Raw genomic sequence first — 27481 nt, 5'->3', positions numbered from 1 at the left:
CACAAATCATGTAAAATGGGTTTTTTTCAAATGATATTTTAAAATATATCAGGATAACTAATCTGCTTGAACATCTGGGTTACTTGTTCCTGCCACCTAAATATTTCAACAAGTTATCTAATTTTGTTTGTTTTAATACATCATTATGGCTATTAATCGCATAACCTATTCATCAGGTGCGTTTCTGAAAAGTATACAACTCTTCGTTGTAGAACTTACAAAAAGCCTAATCAGAGATATCGTGGTTGCTGGTTATATGCAGAGAAAAGAATCTACATTATTTAGATGTCGATTAGCTGAACTGCAAGCTTCTAACTGGTGATCACTCAATATTTATCGTCCGGATCGATCAAGAAATAAGAAACGGAATTTTGTTGAAATACATTGTGCTGAGAATTCTAAATTGCACCAAAAATATAATATTGAATAAAGTTGCTAATAATAAAACATTGAAAAATAATACTTTCAACGGTAACCGTGACGAAATAAAACGATTTGAAGTGAAAACTTGTTTAAGTTATTTAACGGTTACACACATTTCGTGCATACATTAAATTATCGATTAACTCCATGCTCTTAAAAATGAATCTTGGAATTATTTTGTCTCAGCTCACTTTAAAAAGAATATTTAAAGCATCATTTCATGCTTTGTATTTAATCGGATTCAAAAATATTCTCAATAAATAACCATTATTAGTCAAATAGACTTAAGCTAACATTGGAATAAAGAGCACTCATTCCCTTCTATTCCAAACTCGTCACCTGCAGGTACCTGAATCCTAATGTTGATGCTCATTGCGAAAAGCAAACCTGCGTTATTTTTTTCTAAACCGAAAGGTTATTTACTATGCGAACAGGTCCAGAAATATATCGACATATTCAACGCTATAGACGTATGTGTAAAGAATTTTATTTTCCCATTATTTATGTTATGCAATGAAGTTGATTGGTTTCAAAAAGCATAAATCTACCCATATTTATAATCACATTTACTAACAGTTGTATCTGATAATCCCCTCCGGAAAACATAACTTACAATAATTACTGGTCATTTGAAGATTATTATTACCTATTATTATTACCTAAGCACTTATAGAACAAAACTTAGACAAAATGATGAAGCCTTCTTACTCACACTGTTGAACGTTATCACCGAAGTAAATCAGTTTGACTTTTCGAAACTAACCTCATATATAATATAACTAAACTATTTCTCAAAATAAATCAGCTCTGTGAAATATTTTCAGTAACCTTTAGTTTTCATAGCTTCGCAAAAGATATTTAAATTTACTTTTCATTGATGAGTTCGCTATTATGTATATCAAAGTTTGTTCTTATGCGTTAGTAAGCAAAGTTTGTTCTCATTAAATTACTGAAATCTAGGTCTACATTATGTGTTTTATTTAACGAAAAACTAACTGCTTATATGTTTCTATGCATTTTTGAAAACAAGGTTAATAGCACTAATATATGATAATAAATGTCTATGAAATGATAATTAAGCAGTTAAAAAACACTGAAACATTAATGTCATGACATAGAAACAAAGTCCAGGGACTGAGTGATCACTTTCAATAGATGATTCTAAACTAAACATAGTTTACTTAATTAGGTTGAACATATTTCTGTATTATTGTAGATTGACGTGTAGTGAAAATAAGTCATTTTCAAATGATTTGAGCAATTAAATTTAACACTTAAAAATTTAATGTTAACTAATACGTTACTCATTTGCTTACTTACGCCTGTTACCCCTCATGGAGAAGCATAGGCCGCTGAACAGCATTCTCCATCCAACTCTGTTTTGGGTGATCCTTTTCTTTTGATGTTCTTTGGCCTTCCTGTCTTCCTTTTTCCTTTAGAATTCCAGGTTAGCGCTTGCCTTTTGATGCACTCTGGTGATTCCCGTGATCTATATCTTACCCACCTCCAGAGTTCTTTCTCAATTTTTTCTTCAGCTCGAATCTGGTTTGTTCTCTCCTACAGTAGGTTGTTGCTGGTGATATACGGTCAAAGGACATTCGGTATCTTGTTTAGACAATTGTTCATAAATACTTGTACTAGATATCCAAGTTTCAACCCCACACAGTTGAACTGTCTGGACGTTCGTATCGGAGATTTTGACTTTGATATTGATTGACAGTTGTTTTGAGTTCTATATGTTCTTCAATACGTTAACTTAGCAATATTTCATATGTTAAAACTGAAACAATTCAACAATGACATTTTTTGACTATATTATTTAGTGTCGTTAATTTATCAATATGACGATGTTAAAGATACGTGTATTTAGAAAAAAAGTGAAATAACAATTTAATAATTAATAACAAATTTTAAATGAATTATAGATTATAAGACTGGTTGTACTAATCACGTGTTACACTGAATGAAAATTAGAATGGGATCTGGGTTTATTAAGTAAACTGAAGAAAATAACTTGGTACTCTTGAACATAATACAATTGATTACTGAATGTGTTAATTTATATAGACAAAAGTTTATTATTTACATAAGCTTTCATAGTTAAAATGAAGATATTACTACAGTTACTTGGTAAAATAGAAAAACCATATAGTAAATAGTTAATTTGCAAAATATCAATCCATCATAGCAAACCGGACTGTTTCTGTTGCAATCATCAATGCATTGTCTCACATTTCATTGGTTATGCGTTTTCTTACAAATTGCATTGTTTCCGCTCTTCCTTTCTTGACCTTCCCCCATCTTCTGCTGCCAGACATTTCGTTTTCAACTCGCGTCACACTACTTATATTAATATAAGTAGCACGCACCACATATCATTCTACGATTTTATGGTTGTTTTATAAAGGTATTTAATAAACATTTGATAAGATTTGTACTGTTACAACAAATTTATGAGTTTGAAAATTACTTCAGTAAGTATTTCTAGTTTTCTGATTCTTTCTTTTAATTATTTTTTTGGACTTTTAATATGAATCTTCTTCTTCATTTATTGTATAAATAAGAATTCAAATCGACATAGTAATATAATTACAATGTAGAGATTTGTAAGCCGTCTACTGATATTACATATTTTTGGTTGATATAAGTATAACGATATTTTTAATAGGGTATTTGCATTATTTCTACTTTATTTCTAATTCTTTATATTGTAAGTCTTAAATGTCTTCGACGAAACAAAATATCTAAGAATTCAAAGTTTATATTTCCCCTAACATTTGATTTTGATTATTTTATTTTTTTGTATGTACAGAGTTTATTCCCTTTTTTTTCTTTCTTGGCTACTAAACACACACAAAAAAATATTTTTTTTTTGAAAAAAAATATTCGATATTATTCAGTGAAAAAATAATTGACTTTTACAAGCATAGACGTTTTACTCGTTTCTTGAGAGAGAGAAAAAGAAAGAAAGAAAGAAAAACCAATTGTTCTAAGCTAAAAGAGAAAAACTATATATACAAATAACTTCAGATGACTTATTTTCTATAACCATATTTTACATTAGAAAATAGAAAAAAAAAAGAAGAAAAAGACAATTAATTTTCATATTCGATTTGTCTTTTCTTTTATTTCTCTTGAAGTATTTTGTTATGTTGTTAGATAGTTAATTTAGTCTATGCAATACTTGGTGCCAAATAATAACCAGAATAAAAATAGTATATTGAAAAGAATAATATAACAGTTGGTAAATTATTTGAAGCATCAATATACAAAACGTTATTTCTTCCTTATGTTCATAGGATTTTTATTTCATTTACTCCATTCATTCGTTCATTTAATCATTCATCAGGATAGTGTTTTATCTTCTAATTTTGTTGGGAAGAAAAATAAATTTGGATATATATATATATATATATATATATATATATATATATATATATATATATATATATATATAGGTTTCATGCAAGAACGTTTTTCAATATATTTGCTGGTAAACAATGTATTTACTGATGCAAAGTATTTTAATATGTGCTCAATATTTTTTAGAATGTAAGCAATGGTAAATTGATGATAAGATGTGATATTTTGTAAATTAGTTACCACTTAGCTATCATACTAATAAATCTGTAAACTACAATCTGCACAAAAACCTTTTGCTTATAATAATCATTTTCTCACTAGTGATCGGTTACGAGATGAAAGTCCTAGTGTCAAAGTGTTAAGCTAAGATTAGTAGAGTTCAGTCATGTCGTTTGTTTGACATTAATCCACCATAGGCAATTGAAGATAGTTGTGCACTATGGCGCACTCATTGCACTTGAACACGTTAACGATTGGATGTGTGCTCAGTAGTCTTCAAGTTAAGCGCTTGTGGCGTAAACGAAGTTGTTGCATTCGATCTCCAGTAGGATCGTCGATGTAAATTGGAACAGTCTCATACTAAAACGAAACAGCTATCCATTGCTTCCTGGCTTCGTTGGTTATCCAGCTAAGATCAATCTACAATATGAATAGTGAAAAGTTTATAAGTCGAATAAAGTATACACAAATAACCAGCTGCTTTGCAGATTCTGCCATAGCCAATTGAAAACTAGGATACTACTACTCTTATCCTTTTTAACACGAACAGTTAATGTCTTATTGTTTGAGCTTATCTAAGAGTTTTATTCAATCTCGGATATCTTAAAAATACTAAAACGTATATACTTCAGTATAATGATAATCACTTTATTTTTCAATGATATTTTTCTTTATATAGAGTGTCTTTAGTATTATAGTTTGTTATCATATAAGGCTTTATAATCATTTACAAATGATTCATGACTGAACAGTATTTGGACAAATTGTTATTTTGTTTGTTTTTGTTTTTTTAGTTTTTGCCCCATTAGATTCTTACTAATTATCCCTCTACACATACTGTTTTATCACATGCACTATATTTGTATGCCTAATATATATATATATATATATATATATATATATATATATATGGGTTGAACTCAGTATTTGAACGGCTGTTCAGTGGACAGATGACTTTCCTTTTATCCAAAAGCCGACCAACAAACAGTTTATTCTGTATTATTCTACCATTTTTCGAATTTTGTTAATATAATATATTGAATATTCTGTTTTGAGATTTCTTTATTGAATGAAAAACCTTTTTCACAATTGTATTCAATGAAGCAGAATAAAATAATCATATTTAATTTTGAAATATTGGCAAACTTCTATTGAACATTAAACTGATTAAAACAAAACAATGAATATTTTCAAATAATTCAAATTTTTAATTAGAAAATAATCAATTTCAAAATGAAATACTTTTAATTAGTCAAATTATATTCGACATTTTAATTATTTATATAATTCATTCAATGTTAATTAGATGTTCCAATAAATATTGATGAAATGAAGTATGAAATATGTTGCTAAATAAAATTCATAGCCTGTTTTCTTTTCTTTTATACAAAAAAACTATGGACAGTTAGTTTAATATTTCAATGTGTATTGTATTATGGTAGTTTCTTTTCTCAAAAATAAATAGATCGACTATTTTAATTTAAAGCAATTAGTCCATTCCATAAGTTTCGATAATGTAATAAGAAGACGATGATTATGGTGTTGTATAAAAGTGTAAAAGGGCGTATACTAAGGTTTATTGAAGCCTTAGCCATACGAAAATTCAAACACCCTTTGTGTATTCAAAAACAGTTTGTTCTCCCCTTAAACCTATCCTGGTAATATTGGCTTATTATACAGAGTGATTAGGTTTCGAATTGTGTTCACATTATTATTATTGCGCTTATCATTATCCTTATCTCCTGTTACCCCGCGTCCAGTCTAGTTGACCTTTTATTTTTTATATATAAATGTTCTTAACAAGTATATGTGTGATCAGATTGTTCAAAATATATTGCCCTAATATATCACAGTCCTGATAATCTTCGTCTTCTTATTACATTATCGAGATTATTTTAATAACTAAATAATGTTAAACAATAAAAATTGGTTTGTCACTGTAGATTTTGTGCAATATTATACAAAAATGCTTAGTTTCTCATATCATTAACTGTAGAAATACGTTATATTCAAGTTATATTTTTTTGATTACATGAGAAATGATTGAGCAATTCTATATGTATCTTTTATGTTTAAACAAATATCTATATGTAACATTTAGTTTAGGACAGCGATGAAAACATACGTTCATAATTAAGATAATTTAATAGGGTTTATCTCAAAAAATATAACATGAAACCTGACTGAATATATCTCTTCATAAACAATTATACTTAAATCATTGAATAACTTTAGTTGATTAATCAATAGAAAAAGAGCAGGAATTATTGAACAGTGATTTGATTTAAAAAAGTTAAATCATTTTCTATAAAACTTTAATGGTAAACATGTTGACTTTTTCAGCCTTATGTTGCTAGTTAGAACATTTTTTTTGTTTTGTTTTTGTTTTTCAATTATTACACAAGAATTATCCATGTTCCGTTTTATGCTTTATTTTCAAAACAAAAAAAACCTACATAAAATTTAGTCCTTTCTTTAAACAAGGAAATTTATACGTGATGTAATTTATTTAACTGTTACATTTTCTTCCCTTATAAATGAATAAACGTTTAACCTATCTGTATTCATGATTTATTTATCAGCTTAGGTGTTGTGGAGATTGTTAAGTTTTTGATTGAAATCGTGTGTCAATTGAAGCTAGACCACCATGGAAAACTTGGAAGCACTGGGCGGCCGTTTCGTCTTAATATGGAGCTAATCCATGTCGGGTAGAAACAGGTGTCTACCTCAGTACAATGGAAGATGGTCGCGCAATTTCGTGGATTGGTTGATGTGTTAGACATTAACACCATTGGATGCCGGCCGGCTCAGTGGTCTAGTTGGTTAAGCGCCTGGAGCGAGATTGATAGGTACTGGGTTTGAATCGCGTAGAGTGCAGGATCGTAGATGCGTACTGCTGAAGAGTCCCGTGCTAGGACGAAACGGCCGTCCAGTGCTTTCAGGTTTACCATGGTGTTCTAGCTTCAATTGACTCATGATTTCAATCATAATTTATTTTTTGATTAGAGATAATTTACAGTATCATAAAACTGTTTACCAACTGAAATCTATTATATAAATATAATACATTTTATACATCAATTAAATTTTTTTTAAATTTATTCTTTCAATGTTGTAATTAAATCGTTTATTTATTTAGAATAATAAAAATATCTTCATTTATTGTTGGGTAAGGCCAAACATTTCATGAAAGATTCCTAATTTCTTTTGGTTTAATATGGCGACAATAAATTCATATATATGTATATTCGTCTGAATAATCAGCTTGACATGGTGTATACATTGATGAAATAGAAAATAAATAAATAAATATATAATGATCATTTATATTGCCTTTAGTGTTAACTAATCATCTGTAAACATAAATATGTCACCTTATTTTTGAACATAATGCGTTCAACAGTTGAAGTCTATCCACAAGTATAGTGGACTATTTGATTTACTGATAATTACAGTATATTGTATTTTATGAGGTAAATTGTTAAACGAATTAATATCTTGGGAGAAAACATGTATTTACAGCTTAAATATATATAGTAGATAGTCTTTTTAATAGAAATGTACTGATCCTGAACAGTATGCTATGTACATGTTTAAAAACTTATGTATACAGAAATTTAATTAAAACAGTGAATTAGATGTACAATACATCTAAGTAATTACCCATATTAGTATCTTTTATGAATAATTTATCTATGTATACCACAAAGTTATATTTCATTTAATACAAAAACATGTTAGTTGGACTTCATTATTCATATCGAACAATGATTAAACAAATAACTTTCCACCAACAATTGAATCTCTGTCTTACATTATTGATCTATGAAATTTTATCAGAATACTTACGTCTGCTACTCCTAATGGAGCATAGGCCGCCGATCAGCATTCTCCAACCCACTCTGTCCTGGACCTTCTTTTCTAGTTCATTTTTCTCATTTCCCGGCATAATGTGTTCTTTGGTCTTCCTCTTTTCCTTTGACCTTGAGGATTCCATGTGAGGGCTTGTCTTGTGACGTAGATGGGTGCTTTCCTCAATGTTGTGTCCTATCCACTTCCAGTATACTATGTGTTATTTGTCTTTCAAACTCGTAAATTACTTTTCTACAAGTAAGTTCTATATTCCTAAGATTTGTTTACTTTTATCGACTTTAAACAAAATCTTTCCTTTATAAGTCAAAGAAAAAATTATTGAAAAGCCTTCATCTGAAGATTTTTAAAAAATATGTTAACCAATGATAGTTTTATAGTGAATTATGACTAGCACTTATAAACTAGTACATTCTTAGATATTCTGATGAGGTCATTTCAAAAACACGATCTCTTTTTACTGAATGAACTTGAAAAATCTTACAACAATAAAATCCTTGTACAACTAGAACTACTATATGACTACCTAGTGTTTTAAATAACTTGGATTCGTTCCTCTTTTATTTACTAAATAGTAAACTTTGGAATTTTCACTAACTTGGGATTCACTGAAACTCACCAATTTTCTTAAATGTTGTCGTTACTATGACAATTATTTTTAATCTCAGATATGTTTTTGTTATCAAACGAAGCCTATAGCTGAAAGAAAACGACGAATTCATTCGTCAGTAGTTTATATAAATAGTACACATTGGTTTTTCGCGGTTTTACTGTAACCTTGCATTCAGTCTTCAAAATTTTCGAAAGACTGGGTTTTTTAAACTTGCTTTCTTCATTATTACAGAATGACAGTAGCAGTTATGTTTGCCGAAAGCATCTCATTTTTTAAGTTTGACAGACGTAAAATCCATCATTTGCTTCAAAAATAATCGGGGTTTTAAGATATTGTGGCAATATGGTGTGCGCTATTTATACGGATAGGTATAAGTAGTATTCATGGTGAGAAAGAGGTAGATTACTTATTGACGGAAGAGAAAAACAAGGAGAAGGAGGGAAAAAACAAAGACAATCGGAGTAGCAATAGGAATGAAAGAACGATGTGGTTTGTAAGAGATGATTCAAGGAAGATATAAAAATGGAGTTTTCAATGTTTTGTTTCTATATTTTACATATGCAACGTGATTTACATGATATAGTAAATTTGGTTAACCTGTCCAAGTGTTCATCATTCCAGCTTCTACTTCACAAATTAGAGTAAACAACTGGATGTTGCTTCTATTATGAATGATTGTAACGTATATATAAACTTTTGGCAGTACATTTTTGAGATTCTGTACACCATTCGGAACTCAGCTACGTAAATTTAATTTCGCCACGGCTTGTAGTATGAGTGTAGATGACGAATGAAGTTTAGAATATCTGAATTTTTCAAACGTCTCTTGATATCAATCATCCATCTTTATTTGCAAACAATTTCTTTTTCATATAATTTGCATTAAAAATTACACAAAAAAACGACAATTCATAAAAATAATAGTCATTCTACACTGAGTTATTCTCCTTCAGTTACTGAGAAGCATATTTTTACTTAAAATGTTCTCCGGATTGACAGTAAGGGCATAAAAACTAAACCATCCAAATTATGGGACGCTGTATCCTGGAGTTTAACAGAAAGTTATGTATGTAATCAATAACAACCTTCACTATATTAGCATAAAAAATAAACATTGTTTGAAACAATACGCTAGATTATACTGGTTCGATGTAGATTCAAGACACTGTTTTCTTAGGTACACAAGTCAGATAAATTCAGATAATAATAATACTGCTGAAGAATATGTTACTTTCATTGATTCTTTCAGACACAAAAATACCATCCCACTGTTTAATTTTTTTCAAAATTCCATCAATTATGAAATGGAAATAAACGAAGAACCGACTAACTTTAAAGTCGGGTGAAATTAACGTTCATTCTGCGCATACCTTGAAATACTATTTGTGATAAGTCCGTATCATTATGGTCGTAGATTTTTCCAAACTGTTTAGCTTTTATATTTTTCATAAATAACTTTCCCAATGTACACAGTTATTGAAATCCAGATAAAAGGGTAAATTCGTTTCATCATTATATGAAATTTATAAGTATTTATAATCTACGAACTAGACAAAGAGCGAATTGAGAAACCTCTGTACTAGAGGCTATGCCTGAGTTGATACCTAATTGTTCACAATTTCAACTTCATACGGTTTACATTATTACATGACTAGTGAATATTGGTTTAATCCTAACGCAGTTGATATCTACTGGTTACTGCTTCACACCGAAACTGCAAGAATTTCTTATTGTTGTTTGTTCGGTCTAATTTAAGGTTAGATTTTAGTTTTCAAATTTTTACATGAACCGATGCAATCATTACTTGCAATCACAGTAACAATACGTGTCTTATTTGGTTCATTTTACAAAACTCAAAATTATACGTGGGACTAGTCAGTTGATCTGAAATTCTAGTTGAGCAACTGTGATTTCTCATTGTTCAGTCAGAATGTCAGTTGACAAACAGATTGTTGGGATAGAAGGAAAATAAAAGACATGGTCTAGTTCAGGTTTGTAATGACGCGATATGGAAGTTATAATTAAAAATTTCTGAATATTCTTATGTGATCAGTAGAATAAAAATGTAGTCTATTCAACGTAATTCTATTTTTCGAGACATCACATTAAATTAAAGGATGTGCTTTGATAATATCTAGCTGCTTGTATTTTCTACTATTAATTTAGGAGAAGGAATGTATTTTATTGTCATGATCTTCTTGGCCTCTAAATAAATAGATATCTGAAGGATTTTCTATAAAGTCATAGCATAAGTTCTGCCAAATGTGTTAGGATTCACTTTAGGTCTACTAATTATGATTACTTCGCTATTCCATAGAGAAAGATTCAATATTATAGATCTTTCGTTTTCTCAGGCTACGGTGACCAAAATGTTCCATGATGCGTTTAGTAGCACTCGCTCTTCAACTAAGAGATTTAAGTGTTACTAATATCTTTTTTTGTTCTTAATTTATATCACTATAGACATCCCTAAATCTTCAGTACAAGTTACTTCCAACAATGCTTGCTGATAGCACTTTATTTTGTTAGTTTCATCTTCAAATAGTAATTAAGTAGTAAAATCCCTAATTTAATAATCGATATACTCTTACCACAGATAGTTAAGTTATTGATTAGCCAGTGACGAATATCTAAAATCCAAATCGTCATTATTCGACACCTTAATCTGATCAACCTCATTCTTTAGGTTAAATAGTCTTAATTATCTTTAAACTATGGTCCAGTTAACTCAATTTCGATAATATTTCATGTGATGAAAACAATGTTTAATTCTATTTCCATCGATCTCTGAGTAAATGTATAGGCAGTGGAAACAAACAACAAAGGTTTGTTTAAGTGTCATTGGTCAATGCTGAGCCAATCGAAAATTCGTCTAAATATACTATGGGCTAACATTTCTTTATCTATCCAGTGTTTATTCACTTGTTTTTTGACTCAAAAAGATAGTAACAATTTATTTTTTGACAACTAAATTGGATTATTATTTAATATTGATTTAATAGTATACGGAATATAAAGGTAGTGATGAGGAACAAATGATCACACTCAATATTTGTCTGATCATTCCCAGTCACGAGAATCATTTGAAGAATGATTTAGTCATTTTGCGTACAATAAAACCTCTTAGTTAAGTAATTTTTACAGCTAATCGTTTCTGTTTACCAGTTTTAAGTGAAGTGAAATATCAGTTCGGATTCGATAATTACGTTTTGTTTGGTTCTAGCCGATCCAACACTGTTTCTTGTCCTTGAGTGTTTGGAAAATCTCTTATAGTCTGTTAAATTTTCATTATTGTGACGACAGGCAATTACACAGTGACAATTATGATCATCTTGAGCAACTTATTTCTTAATTAGTTTCGTATCTTTTATACAAAACGCCTGAAACACAGATGGGTCTCATCTTAATGTTGTATGCTTTAAGAACTCAGTTATCCAGCTGACAGCATATTTCAATGATTTGAGTCAGTATTATACAATAAACATTTAATATATTAATGACAGAAAAAACACTTTTGTTCAGATATTATATCATGGGATTCTTGACAGAAAATCTATCATATCAGGCTGATAACTTCGTTTAAATACATGACGATAACCACTGTCTCATTGCCATGTCTGAATCTAGGACTTTAAGGAAGCGGTCAACATTATTTCCGAAATAGCCTAATACTTTAACCATAATACAGAATGCATAATTCATATATATAGCGGATTAAATTTTCATCTTAGTAATTCAATTTGACCTCTTGTCCACAAAGATAAAAATCCATGGTATCTGTCTTTCTTAATCGATTTCCTTCTGTGTTACAATATTTATTGTTCTTTCTCCTAAAACAAATGTGTTAGGAAAATGTGTCACTACAATCGAGCAAAATTTTGCTTTTGTTTTAATTGTTTTTTACTTCATTTTGTATTATTCTAATGCACGTCATAGAATTGCGATATGTCAAAAGCTTAATAAATGGTCATGAAATGCATTTGTTCTAGAGTTCAAATGTCACTAAGCATTTTTCTATAATTTTGTAAAGTGTAATGAATAACATTGCTATTAGTCAATAATTTCTGATAGAAACCTTACAGTACTTCGCTTGATAGCTTCAACAACATTTGATTAGTTTTCAGGGCAAACATATAACATATATCCAGTGTAGTTGTATATTCGTTTACGTTTACTTAAGGCTGCTATTTTAACAAGCATTTTACACTGAGATATTAATTTCAGTGAAGTGACTCATTTATGGAAACCTCAAATAGCTAACCTGTTAAAATTTATAATTTTTAATAAAAATGTTCAACTATAAAGAAAACGGATAGTAGAGAAATACATAAAATGGGACTGTATTGCTTCCAATTAGATCTTTACTAAACTTTAATATGCAGTTATATATATATATATATATATATGGAGAGAGAGAGAGAGAGAGCGATTAGATGGTGGTTGGAGGTAGTCGACAGGAAACCCTGAACCCCGGTTTCCTGCCACTTGGCACTCGTCAGCAAGGTGTACCTGTAATCTTAAGGGAACTGGTGCTCCCTGGCGGATTCGATCCCGTGTCACCCAGCTTCACAGTCAGAGACGTTACCACTGAGCTGTCCGGGCCGCGACTGACCTGTAGGACTGAGATGTAATCACAATTGATTGATCACTGGGTGGTGATCAATGTCATGCGTGTCAAGTCCTTATTTAGTGCAGATCGAATGCTATCGACCCGGGTCCAGGGTATTCTGTCGACTACCTCCAACCTTCATCTAATCTCAATATATAGTGCCCGCAATGTCGAGTCACCTAGACTGGTCGCCACATTGCAACATGGTAGATAGCATTCGATCTGTACTAAATAAGGACTTGACACGCATGACATTGATCACCACCTAGTGATCAATCATTTGTGATATATATATATATTAACAGCGAGCATGTTTATGTTATTAACAATTACTTGACTGAATCAAGATAGGTTTGTTCGACATCCATAATTTTGCTGTGATTAAAAAAGATCTCATAACGTGATAAGGAGTAAAACGATCAAGTTGATACCGATTAGTTTTTAATAGTATGTTATTGAAGACTTTGTGTTTATTTAAACTAACAGTGATTTGTGTTTTAATTATTATTAATTATAAAGTTGTGTATTTGTGAGTTCTTAAATAATAATTTGTTATAATCATTGTAGTTGTTTGTTCCAAATATAGTTCAAACATAGCTAACGTCTAGATGAATTGATAATACATATTAGATTAAATGATTAATTCTCTTTTGATTGTATCTATTTGTTAGAAATTGCTACCTTTGATATTTTTAAGTACATGTAAAAGTCTTTGAATCTCTGATCCCATTTTATGTATTGGTATTTTCTAGGAAGGACGTATTACCTAAAGAATACATCTGATGACCGTAAAATAGGCACATCTTGAAAAATGGTTTAAGTTTTATTACATTTTTTAAAAAAGTTTACAGATTGAGTCATAGAAAATTGGTAAATTGTATAAATCAATATCATTCATCTTTGTTGTATAATACTTTGAGTTCCAAGTAACTAGCTATTCAAAGAGTAATCATTCATTTTATACAACAAAATCTACAAAGAATGTATCAACATATGCCAATAAGAGACTGCGGTCCGAAATATCAATGGGAAGATCCAAACAAACAATACCAAGTGAATTTAAACTTCACCCCATCGCATATGCAAATGCCTATCAGGACTCAGTAGCTAAATGGATAAAGAAATAGCATTTGAAGCAAACGGTAATGAATTCGAGTCTCCGGAGTGAACATCAGCTCTGAGATGGAGGTACATCCGGCTTACGAGTCCCAAATAGGTCGTAACGCTCGTCCTGGATTCTACTGCTAGCCACTATCCATGTTTGCGTATAATGTTTGTGAATTAAGGCTATTTCGAGGTAATACCTATATTATTCGCATATGTTAATAAGAGATTGATCAATTGCAGTCCTAAATATCAATGGGAAGATTCAAACAAACAATACCAAGTGAATTTCAACAAATCAACCGTTAAAATATCATACGTATACGAATACGGAATATATATTATTATAAAATGTCTCTATGACATGTGACATCAACCAAAATCTAACTAGGAATATAACAGAATACTTCCGTATAAGAAATTATTAATAGGATCATTCAAAAAATGCATACATATAGAATAATTAAAAGCCTTTTATGACTTTTATGCAATAAACACATGTAAAGTAAAAAATAATCAGTCAAAACTTTTCAACACTTATTATGAACACATGACATTTCAGTAGTGAATATTAGTAGTTTTCAGCCTTAAATTATAAATATATATATATATATATATATATATATATATATATATATATTTGAGATTTCTATTCCACCGTCGTTACTAAGCATTAAATAATACTTCATTTAAGTAACTATTATGATTCATTTTTGTGGCTTAAAGTTTAACTAATTTCGACACATATTTCAACCTTTAATAGTACGACAATAACATTGTACTGATGATTCATTTACATCAAGTAATATGTAGTAAACTATCGTTCAAACAAAACAACAACTAAAAGAACCTATATTGTTTTCAAGTATACTTCCTTAAAGTAAAACTATAAAACAATATAAATGATATAGAATATTAAATTTAAAAGAAAAAAATACATTTGCAACTTTATTTTCTTAAACAATAAAATCATGGTAACAAAAACTTTAATTGACTTTTTCTTTTGAACATCAACATATTACTTATATTATCTATTTTTGTATTACTTCAAAATCATTCTACATATTATACATGTATTATTGTTTTATATTAAATCACACTTGTAGCAAACACAATAAGAAAACAAAACGTACTTCAATCATTTCATTATTCTTTTCAAAGTGGTTTCATTTACTGTAAACTGAAGTGTAAAACTTCAAGAAAAATGTAGTTCACATTTCTTGTACCATTTTTGTTCTTTCAGATTTGAAATTTTTCTATTTTTTTAAAAAAAAGTGTGAATCAGTGATTATTTTTAATAATACCTTAAGTGATGAATATCATAGAAACAAGAACATTTCTTTATTAACTTATATAGTTGAAGTACATCATATGTGTGTATATATTAAAGTAATTACCTTTTGGAGTTTATTAGTAATAAATTAAGTTTATCATACTATACAAAAATGTTTTAGTGCTTTGTTGAAACTGTTCATGATTTTTACTAACTCCATAGTTAATGTTTGGATTATATATTTGTATTGAGTAAAACATCATTTAAAAAGTTGTTTAATCAAATATAACATAACTACAAAATCGTTCATGGATGACAGCTAACAAACTCGTTCAAAGTAAAGACCTGTGTCAAGCAAGGTTGCTTACCCTCATCTTTCCTCTTTCTCCCGGTGATTGACTGGATCATGAAGACATCAACATTTGGGGGGAAGTACTAGATAGAGCTGGACGGTTTAAACTTTGCAGAAGATCTGCCTCTTTAATTGCACACGCAAAAACAAATTTAGGAGATGACTAGTTTAGCAGCAGCCACAACAGCAGTAGGTTTCAACATACAGAAAGGGAAAAGTAAGATTCTCCGATACAACACAGCATGCACCAATCCAATCACAATTGACAGAGATTTGGAAGATGTAAAAACATTTACATATCTGGGCAGCATCATTGATGAACACAGCGGACGTAGATGTGAAGGAGTGGATCGGCAAAGCAAGATCAGCATATCTGCAATTGAAGAACATCTGGAACTCAAGACAACTGTCAAATAACACCAAAGTCGGAATTTTCAATACAAATGTCAAGACAGTTCTACTGTATGAAGTAGAAACTTGGAGAACTACGAAAGCCATTATCCAGAAGAGATTTGTTTAATAACAGTTGTTTGCGCAAAATTCGTTGGCCAGACACTATCAGCAACAACCTACTGCAGGGGAGAACAAACCAGATCTCAGCGGAGGAGGAAGTCAAGAACAATCGCTGGAAGTGGATAGGATATGCATTGAGGAAAGCATCCAACTGTGTCACAAGGCAAGCCCTCACATGAAATCCTGAAGCCCAAAAGAGGAGAAGAAGACGAAGGAGCACATCACACGGACAAATGGAGAGAGACATGAGAGAAATGAACAACAACTGGATAAAATTAGAAAGGAAGGTCCATGATAGATTGAGTTGGAGAATGCTTGTCGGCAGTCTATGCTCCATTTGGAGTAACAGGCGTAAGTAAGTAAATTAATCAAACATAACATAAGGATATACCTAACTTAATTACATTCACGATTCAATATTGTATCTCATCTTTACTTATAATTTACAGTGTTTGATTAGATTTCAAATAAACATTGGTTCACTTAATAAATATCTCTTAGCGATCTACCGTTTTATATCATTATATATCTTACTGATGTATAAATATATAGTACTTACTCATAGTGAAGGCCAAGCGAAACTTTGTAAAATGGTCTTTCAACAATGTGTGTAATATAGTTATTGAAAATCATTTAAAGTAACAATATCAGATCGATTGCGATTCAAGTAAGGAGGAAATTAATATCTCATTTTATATTAAATGCCCATGAAACGTTCGGTCAATCTATGTTATCGTACTACTGAAATATAACTAAATATAACATTCGTATTGTACTTTTCACAAATATGTATCATCAGACTAGCATTTAAAAACTTTATTCATGTCCGAAAATCTGTGAGATGCTATATTTCTTATGATTAATAAGTACTTTGAACAAAGAATCTAGGTACTTGAGTACGTGTTTTTTTATGGTAAAATGGACTCGCTGTTTTGTCTCTAACACATAAATATTTAACCCCCCCCCCTTAATAAAACAATTTCAAATAGCTGTGTAATATAACTTAAATATTAGATACAGATAATGTAATCATATACAAAAACATTTTAACACAGTTATTTTTTGTCAGTTACATATGATTACTCATGTCTCTTTGAAAGGATACTATACCTTTTTAATACTTATATTTTGACATAATTCTAAAAAAACAATATCGTAAGTTAGTGTTTTGAGCGGTTATATGTATTATCTTGTCCAGGTTATCTAATTTTTATACACTGATAAGCAAATATAACGAATCCATGTAAGTCTTATTATCATTTGGCCATGGAAACAGTAACACTGCCACGATTTGACTGGTTAGATACATTTGTAATAGCCTAAAGGAGACATTTTATATTAATGTTATTATTATTATAGAACTTTAAAGTTTCACATGGAAAGTGATGTTATACAACTGAAATTTAATGTTGACATTTTTTTAAAACATAAATTGAGATTAAATTGTTACGTTGAAAAGGAATCAATTTACTCTGTTATATGTACTGGTTTGAACTTGATTATGTATTGTACAACACAAATACAAATCTTCATCATCAACAAACTCAAGAAATTATGATTATGCAGAACGCATTCTAATAATACTATAGATTGATTTTTGTTAAATAACCTTTGTAAAATAAACCAGCACAGTAGATCTATGAGAAACATATAAATATAATCAAAAAACATACCGATTTAAACTAGATAAAAGCAATAAATAAGTAAAAAAAAACCATGACGTAGTAAACCGGGAAAGGCTAATTAATTAAATTAAATTAATTAATATGGTTATTAATGATAAATTGAATTACTGAGGTGAACATAGTTTTCCTCTTGTCACTGTTTGACATAGAATTATTCAGTAATTAAACAGGTTACTATTATTAATGATTAATTCAGTTATTCACTCAGCCTTTGTTGTTACAACAGTAATATGACGATCATAGATCATTTTGTATCTGTTACTATTTACTGGATTTTATGTATTGCCATATCGAACATCCAACTTTGTAATAGTTCACTCTTACTTTATACTAACATCGACTGAAGTAAAAGAGGGATATTTATAAAAGAAATCCGAGCCTGGATATTTTATTTCGAGAAAGTTTATAATAAGTTGAGAATGACAAACTCTATACTAAAGTCTATACCACTTTGTTCGTGTGTATTTGTTTGATGCATCATTTTTTGTATTGCTCAATAAAATGATAGAACTTGAATGATTTTAATTTTTTATGAGTCCATGGTTATATATATATATATATATATATCGCCAGTTTAACGATAGTCACAATATGGCTAAACATATTGGAATATGGTGTTGTAGCTTCATCGAGATCATGAACCGATCAATGTTAGATCAACATTGAATGCCTGGAGGCACTGGATGGCCATGTCGTCTTAGGATATGGCTCCCTGGAAGTGCACATACACAATCATGCATGCGCGAATTGAACCCAGGACGCTCGGAAGCTGTCATGGTATGTTTAGTAGACTAGTTTTTATCCGATTTCTAAGGATAGTAACTTCATCAAATCACTTATTGCTTTTCAATGGTGATGACAGACCTACTAAACATAACGAGGTCAGTAATTTGAGAAATAAACAAATTTTAAGAAATTGAAGATAATATAGTGATTAGAGATTGTCCTCGTCCCATTAAAAATTCTTTTTATGATTAGATTCCTAATATTTTTATTTTGCAAAATAAAATAAAAATGGTTAACAGTTGCACATCAGAGGTACTTATTTTTAATGGTAAACGCTGTCATAAAAATGGTTATGTATCGAGTGAAAAAAAGAAACACGTTCTTACCAGAATTATTTAGACGAAATGGGTAACACTAGATGATACTCACTAATTGAGTGAATCAAAGAATTATGGAAATTGCCCTTGCCTTTTAATGACTCAATTTAATAAACGGTACATGAGTTCGACACCGTGGTTTAAATTCTTACTTTCAACGATTTTTTTCATCTTTGGAATCAGTTGATTCTATCATGAGACATTATCTATTATTCAAACTTTCATTATAAGTACTATATTTATTACTCTTCGGGATATATTTTTCTCTCTAAGCTGATCGATACTTAAGACTTTGTGACAATATATGTACTCCTGATATTTAAGGCATTGATAATATAAGTTATCATAATGAAATTCCTATTTCTGTCTAATTGTTCACACAAAGTTTAATAGAGCATTTTTCTAGAATATCCAGAAATAACATATTCCTTTTAGAACATTTTGTTATTAAGTGTGTTTTGCTTAATATTCTACCTCACTAAAACTCTTATTTTTTTCTCTCAGATGAATTAATACTTAAAATGGATTTTTATTATTGTCATAAATTCACATTTATGTAGTTAAGATTAAAATTCCCTTGTTTAATGTGTTCAAATGATTTGTCTATCATTTATCACTTAAAACAATCTATCTATCATGCTGGACGTATTCCATTATTCTGAATGATTCGGCTTATGAATCATACAATAATATAAAATCCTATGACACATGTACATATATGTCAAATTGGAACAGTTAAAAATATCTATCACTTCTTAGAATCATATGAATGATTCGTTTAGAAATAAACGAAACCAAACATAATCCAAACTACAAAATGTTTCGATGAACAGTAATTCGAATGTACAGTTTAGTATGCTGTTACTAAAACTAGTATAACATTTATATAGACGGTATATATATATACTTCAGATATCTTCATTTAACTTCAATGAATCTGTCATCTGCTGATAGTAAATATTCAGCTAGATTTTAACCAGTTATCTTGAACACGATACCGTGTATAATCTTAAAAGTTACGACAACACAGTTGTTGCTATAACTTTTGGGATGTGTGCTGCCAATGCTGACATATATAAGTAATATGTAGGGCCAATCGAAAGTAGAGCGCTTAGTAACAGAAGATTCAAATGAAGAGAACAGGAAGAAAATCAGAGAGCTATCTAAATCACAACAGAATTAAAGGAATAATAGAGTAGATAAAAGACAACGTAAATGATATATTTAATGTATGGTTTTAATATTTTACTAAGCTACTCTGTGATTTTTCATGAAACAAATTGGTTATTCCCACCTGAGTTCTCGTTCACTACACTATAACTAATATTACATCAAAGGTATTCAAGGGACATATTGTACTACACTAAAGTTTTGCAACTAAGACCTTTAAAAGCTTTAAATGTAAAATACAAAAGTAGACACTCAAAATGTTTACATTTTTAAAATAGTTTTAAAATTTAATAGTAGTTTAATTATGGAAATTAAATTTTCAGCTTCCGGCATCCTTTTCTCTCTATAATCGTTTTAAACAAAATTTCTCATTCAATAATTGTTATAAATAAATATTCAATTATTTTTGTACAAACAAACATTAAGCTGGTTGCATGTGTTATTTGAATATTAAATTACTCGTCATTATATTAATGTTAAATTAACATGATTCAATCAGTTGGATATTAAACGATAAGTAAATAACCAACTATGTATGGTGATATTCTATGCAGAATTTTTCCCAACCTAATCATGATGTCCTAATTTATCTCTTTCAATCAAACATTAAAATAACACATAGTTAGGATAAAGATGAAAGTTATTCATTTGATAATATAAAGAACTAAACTACTTTGAACAAGATGGAATTTTTATGAATATTCGTCAAGATGAGAAGGGATAGTTTGACAGAAATTGTTAGCCGATTATAGAGAAGTTTTTTTGGTCCTACATCTGACTCTAATTAGATCGCTCATATAAAAACAGTCACGATTGATAAGCGAATAATTCACAAGGTCAGAATGTGACTCAAGTAGAATGAATAGATTGGTTTGTCCGGAAGCTAGAATAAGGCATATGGGTTTAACATAGTAACTGACACTACAAAGTCATTATATGTGAAAATTATATTTGAAATAATCTCAGCAATTGAATTTTGTGTTTTACTTGATCACAGAAGATATCTATGTGAATTAGAATTGTATTTATAATGAGGATACTGTTCGAGATATCAAGTTAATAAAACATTCTTTATATAATCTAAATTGTTTGTTATGTAATGAAAAATAGTTGATAATTTCAACTACTTATTATAACATTTCATAATGAAACTATAATTCATTACTAAATGCAAACAATAATTGGAGATGTAATAGCTTTTTTCAACTAGACATCAGGGACAATTTTCAGAAGGGGTTTTGTGGAGATTTTAGAAATTTAAGTAATTTAAATCATTAGTCAATTGAAGCCATACCACCATGGAAAACCTGAAAGCACTGGACAGCCGTTTCGTCCTAGTACGGGACTCCGCAGCAGTGCGCATCCACGATCTCGCATCCCACGAGATTCGAACCCAGGACCCATCAGTCTCGCGCGCGAGCACTTAACCATTAGACAACCGAGCAGGCATCCAACGGTGTTAATGTCTAACTTCAACCACTCCATGAAATTGATCGACACATCCACCATTGCCTTCAGTGAGTTGATATCTCACAACAGACCTGGTTGAACTCCAGTGGTCACGACTTTTCACTAAAACTCCAGGAGTGTCTCTTGAAGTCAGTCACTGGTGAGCAGATGATTATTTTCAACGAGAATTTCAATGGATCCATACATATTGACTAAAAGATTCTTAAAAGTTGTAAATATCAAAAAATATTAAGATTCATAACTCTCATTGAAGAAATAAAAAAGTGTTTTACATTCCTATTCACATTTTATAAACAAAATGGATATTTTGCAAAGAAATTTTTAAAAAAAACAGCCAAATTCGCAACTTAGTTCATTTATTTTACATAAAACAAAAACAAACAAATACTGATGTTTTTTCGGAACAAAAATTTTGTTTGCGCTACAATCCAGCTGATTTTGATTCGACTAATTTTAAATGTGAAAACATTCATAAGAAATTTTTATAATCAAAACATTATCATGTGAATATTGTTCTTTTTCTTTTTTTGGCAAATATCTTTAGATATAAACATAGAATGTATACAAATACATATAAGTATTTGATACACTTCTTATACATGGTTCAAAAACTTGTCAAGGTTAGAAAGAGGTTCATAGGTTCTAAAATTGTAATGCATCTATTAGAGGAAATCATCTATATGGCTACAGAATAGTCGGTCTGTGGAGCCATAATAAGGTCGCAAAAGCTCTCCCAGCCTCGAACACATAGCTTTAATATTGTTTGTGTGCACTCTGGTTGTTGAGCACGCATAATGCCACTTGTGGATAACGACACGATTCACATAACCAAACCTATGTAGAAGTCTGTACGCTCTCCAACCAGCCGTATATATTGTAGTACCTAGCTGCAGCCAGTGTTACTGGTGCTTTTATTATCCAGTTCGAAATAATTGTCATAATTTGCCTTAGTCATGAATCATATATAGGATTTTCATCACGAACTGACATCAGCTTTAATGCCAAAACTCTATATAGCCAAATGGATGACAGATTTTCGCGCCAAAATGCGAGATCTGTTATCTTATACCTGATTGGTTCGTCCACAATTTATGGTCTCGTACTGAAGTTGGCTCCGTGACCCTAAAATCCCTCAAGCGCTTGTCTATAAATTGTAGTCTCGCCAATTTCTGAAACGTTTGTTTACAGATTTGTTTTTAATGTTGAAAATAACTAGTTTAAAGTATGATAATTTTCTTTTTTTGCATTTTCACATTTTATGCTTAAAATAAACTCAAATAAAATAGTTTCAATGTATTACAGGGAACTACATTTATCGAATTATTTCTTATTTGATACAATATGTGTATTTACATCTTGCATTAAACTGTACTTTGATTTTTATTCTCTATAATATCTGCTGCTTAGAAGAAGAAAACAGTGTTTTAATTTACTGTCTGAGATTATTCATTGATCTTAAATACTATCCACTGAATAGTTCATCATCATCATCAAATTTTGATGGTTTTAATTTATCAGTACTATTCATACGATAAGTAAGGGTTTATTGTTCAAGCATTTGAAACTTCAGGTTTTGATGATAAATATCTAATTGCCCAAACTAAACTAAATGGGTTGGGGTGGAATTTTGTCATTGAAAGTTAAACGATGAAATACAAATTTATAGCTTCAATAAGCTTAGATCAAGTCGTTGATCGAATGAACAACGAGTACTACTTTTAACATTACCATATAATGGAATTAAAACTTAATTACTTTTGATCACATATCAAACAGCATGAATGGATAAACATACAGCTCAATAAATAGTAAAGATGTGTAACATGATATCAGATAGTTAGCAACATTAAATGGGCATTTTTTTCATAAATTAACCCTATAAAATCAAAATGTAAACATTAGAGTTATGAAATAACTGCTTTGAACCAAGGTGTTTTGAATGTGCTTCGATCCGGTAGAAAAAAGAAAATTCAGTTAACTGAAAACTGGACCTTTTGATTTCCATTTTATGAATGAAGTCAATCTGAGATGAAAACCATCAAGCGTAATTTGGGTTTATTTTAATAACTACTATTTTGTAATTTCTGCAAATAACTCAGTACATTTGCTGTAAAAAATAATCGTAAATCATTTAAAAATTAACACATGTTACAATACTCTTTAACTTCGATACCTTATAACTTCTTTGTTACGTTTTAGTATAAATATATTCAGAAAATATTATTGGATCTGATGGACCCTCTGAAATGAAATATGACAACTCATACTCTAACAGCCAAGAACAGTTCCTCAGTTATTCCAGTGAAAACAGATCAAGGAAACATGTAAGCTTTCGAGTGATCCATTATTTTTTCTAACTGAGAAAGAACCGTATATTTGTTTCTAACAGTTATGATGGATGTATGTTTAGGTATTAAAGTGCTCACTGAATCGGTCAAGAAACAGTTTGATAAAAAAAATTGAATTTTTCTTCAACAATGCAGTTATAGTTTGAAAATTTCAACCGACAAAGAAATTTCTCAGATTAGGAGTTGTTTGCTGATGAGTAGTATCACGAGTCAAAAATAAACTCAACACAAAGGTACTTTGAAGAAAAAGACTTAAAACATTTATTTCCAACTCTTTTAAATGAAGATTTTCCTTTTGATTTATAATAACAATTGAAGTATGCTATTTAAAATGAAGGTAATTAACATAAGGTAAATTTACATAGTGATATCAGTAACATAAAATCACTTATGAAATAACTTTAATAAAGGTTCCTTATCAATAATTATAGATAATTATTTATTCTGGTTTTGGTTAAAATACGTGACCCTTGTCTACAGCCGCAGTTTATGAATTTATGGGAAACGATTTTTGACTTACTGTTCGGTCAACTTCCAATCTGAAAGTTATTTGTTCACATGATTTCAGGAACGAGCTTCGGGGTTGAATGGTAACATTAAATTACAAAGGACTTAAAAGGTCTGAAATATGAAAACTTCCATGGTTCTCATCAAAAGAGAAAACGTAGCTTATACAAACCTTAGTGAGGTTTTTGACTATGATAGAAATAATCTCCCTTAAATTTAGCAAAATACAGCTCTCATAACTTTTGTTCGTGTATTCGTTGATTAGATTGCATTACAACTGGGATATTCACATATGCATACTCTTAATACACAATATTCCCAAAAATATATCTGTTTGAAAACACAGTAATTTGTCTTGCGTTTCTGAAAGTGTATAAGTATTCGCATTATTTATCTGTTTATATCCTAGAATGTTATTTACCTAGATCGAAATTCTCTTCATATTATAAAGAAACCATTTTTCAGATATCGACTACTTATTTCAGCATAATTATTTTCGGGTTTACAACAGAATAAAAACAATATATGAAAACTTTATTGAATTATCAATATGGGGTTGTGGAGATTATTATGTTTTTGATTCAGATTATAAATTGATTAATGTTAGACAACCATGGAAGACCTGGGAGGTTAGACATAAACAACGTCTAATGACGTCTCAGTGGTCTAGACGCTAAGCGCTCACACGCGAGATCGAAGATCGTAGGTTCGAATCGCGTGAGTGGGATCGTGGATACTCACTGTCGAAGAGTCCCGCACTAGGACGAAACGGCTATCCAGTGCTTCAAGATTTGCAACGGTGGTCTAACATCAATCGATCTCAATGACCTCAATCAAAAACTTTATTGAATTATTATTCTTACAGTTATTACGTAATACCATATTTGATCGAATAATTCTACTTCACAAAGCATATAATAATCCCTTGTATCAAACATCGTGCTAATCATTTAAAATAATGTGTAATGCAAACTTTTGACATATATCAATTAGATCACGTCTTAATATGTATAAGACTGGTTAACTTCTAGATAACAATAACTTAGTGCACATATATATAATCTTCCATTGCATCAATATAACTTCCACTTTTAAATGTAACTCAAAAGAAGATCTATGCCAAAGTTAATATTCTAAATTCCTAACAATTTATTTATATTTAAATAATCATTTATCTAATTCAGTTATTTTTATATTTTTCTATATTTTATATCTTTTTTTAAAAAGCATATCATCATTATTACATTAACAAATGACATTCAATGTGTTTCTATGATGATAGACATATTGAATATTGAATAGTTTATGAATTATGTTTTTTTTCATATATAGAAATGTATCACTTCGTATCTCTATCCTGTAAAATGAAACAAAAAATCAACTACACTATTTATAAACTTTGTATTTTGTATATTATCTCATTAAAATCATTTTAAATATTCGTTTTTATCACTAGTGTCTATGACGTCGTTACATGTAGCATAGGGAAAAAGTTACATAGAGAAACATGTTTATAAACAAAATTTTATATGGATCAAGTGATAACTAATTATGGTTCATGTGACTGTTATTTTGTTACTAACACTGTTACCAGTATTCACGGTATATATATATATATATATATATATATATATATATATATATATGATGTGCATTATGTTATCCTTATTTCGATCCTCGTTACTCTGGGTTTTTTTAGGCATTTATTAGGAAGCGAATTTATTTCAATGAAACGAAGATAATAAGAGTAATTATAATAACATTACATCTGTTCATTTTACGATTAACATGTTAGTCAATTTAATACATTGTCAGTAGTTCTAATGAAATAAACTTTTACCAAAATAAAAACAAGGATGTAGTACAACTAATTCTGTCCTAGACTCTGCTTAGATATAATGTAAACAAATGTATTGTCTAAAAATCAATTGTCTTAATGTTTTGCTCATTGTCTATCACATGTCATTCTGTAACATACCAAAACCTGTTGTGAATTCTTAATGTTTATTTATTGTGTAATGAGCGAGAACGCAACTGGGTACAATTGAATGTATTTGAACACAAAATTACAGAATCTGAAAACCATACAATAAATACTTCATTTGCAAAATATCAATCAATTGTCTAAAACTTCATTGTTCTTTCGTTTCCACACCAATCATTCTATATTCTCGTTCTCTCTTCTTCAATCTTCTTAACCTTCTGCCACCAGGCATTCCACTTTTGGTTAGTGATACATACTACATATATCTGTCGACATCAATAGCACATAACACATTTGTACGTTTGTGTTTGTATATTAGTGTCAAGTGATCATAAAAGTTTCAATTAGCATTATTTCTGAAATAATGGTCGAAAAATAAATCATATGATACATTATTTCTTAGTCACGTATTTAACTACACATGATGATCGAAGTCATTGACGATCAGTAGTTGATATTATTAAACTTTCGAGGATTAAATCTGTAATTTAACTGTGAGTTGAAACTACTGCATCTTCTCTTGTTTTTTTTTTAAATGTAATACGGAATAAGAATAGTTGAATAATACTGAACTGACCATTGACCTTAAAACTGAATAATATTCTTATTATAATCAGGAGAGATTACCGTAATCTGTTCAATATCCATTAATATATATTATCAAACATAATCAACTCGTATTAAAAGAAAATTTTGTAATATTAGGTGGTCGTTGGTAATTGACAGAAGGCTATAGATCATGATTTTATGCTGTTTGACACTGATCAACAAGGGGTACATGGGATCTTGAGAGACCTTAAATCTCCCAAATGGGTTTTAACTTCAGATTCTGAGACTTTACAATTGTGTAATTCTTGCAGCTCATGAGCTCATGT

The 27481-nt window shown here is 29.9% G+C and overlaps 1 protein-coding gene across 1 annotated transcript in view; it reads left to right on the top strand.

The window, feature by feature from the left end:
- Positions 1–27481, top strand: part of MS3_00006722 (uncharacterized protein) — a 129962-nt gene that overhangs the window by 38739 nt on the left and 63742 nt on the right. The window contains exon 3 of the mRNA XM_051214944.1: positions 23967–24091. Coding sequence (XP_051068130.1) covers positions 24021–24091 — 71 coding nt within the window. The 5' untranslated portion in view covers positions 23967–24020. The remainder of the gene's footprint in view (positions 1–23966; positions 24092–27481) is intronic.

The sequence above is a fragment of the Schistosoma haematobium genome, chromosome 2 (genome assembly GCF_000699445.3).
Source record: "Schistosoma haematobium chromosome 2, whole genome shotgun sequence".
Taxonomy (NCBI): domain Eukaryota; kingdom Metazoa; phylum Platyhelminthes; class Trematoda; order Strigeidida; family Schistosomatidae; genus Schistosoma; species Schistosoma haematobium.
This window is presented reverse-complemented; position numbering and strand designations above follow the sequence as displayed.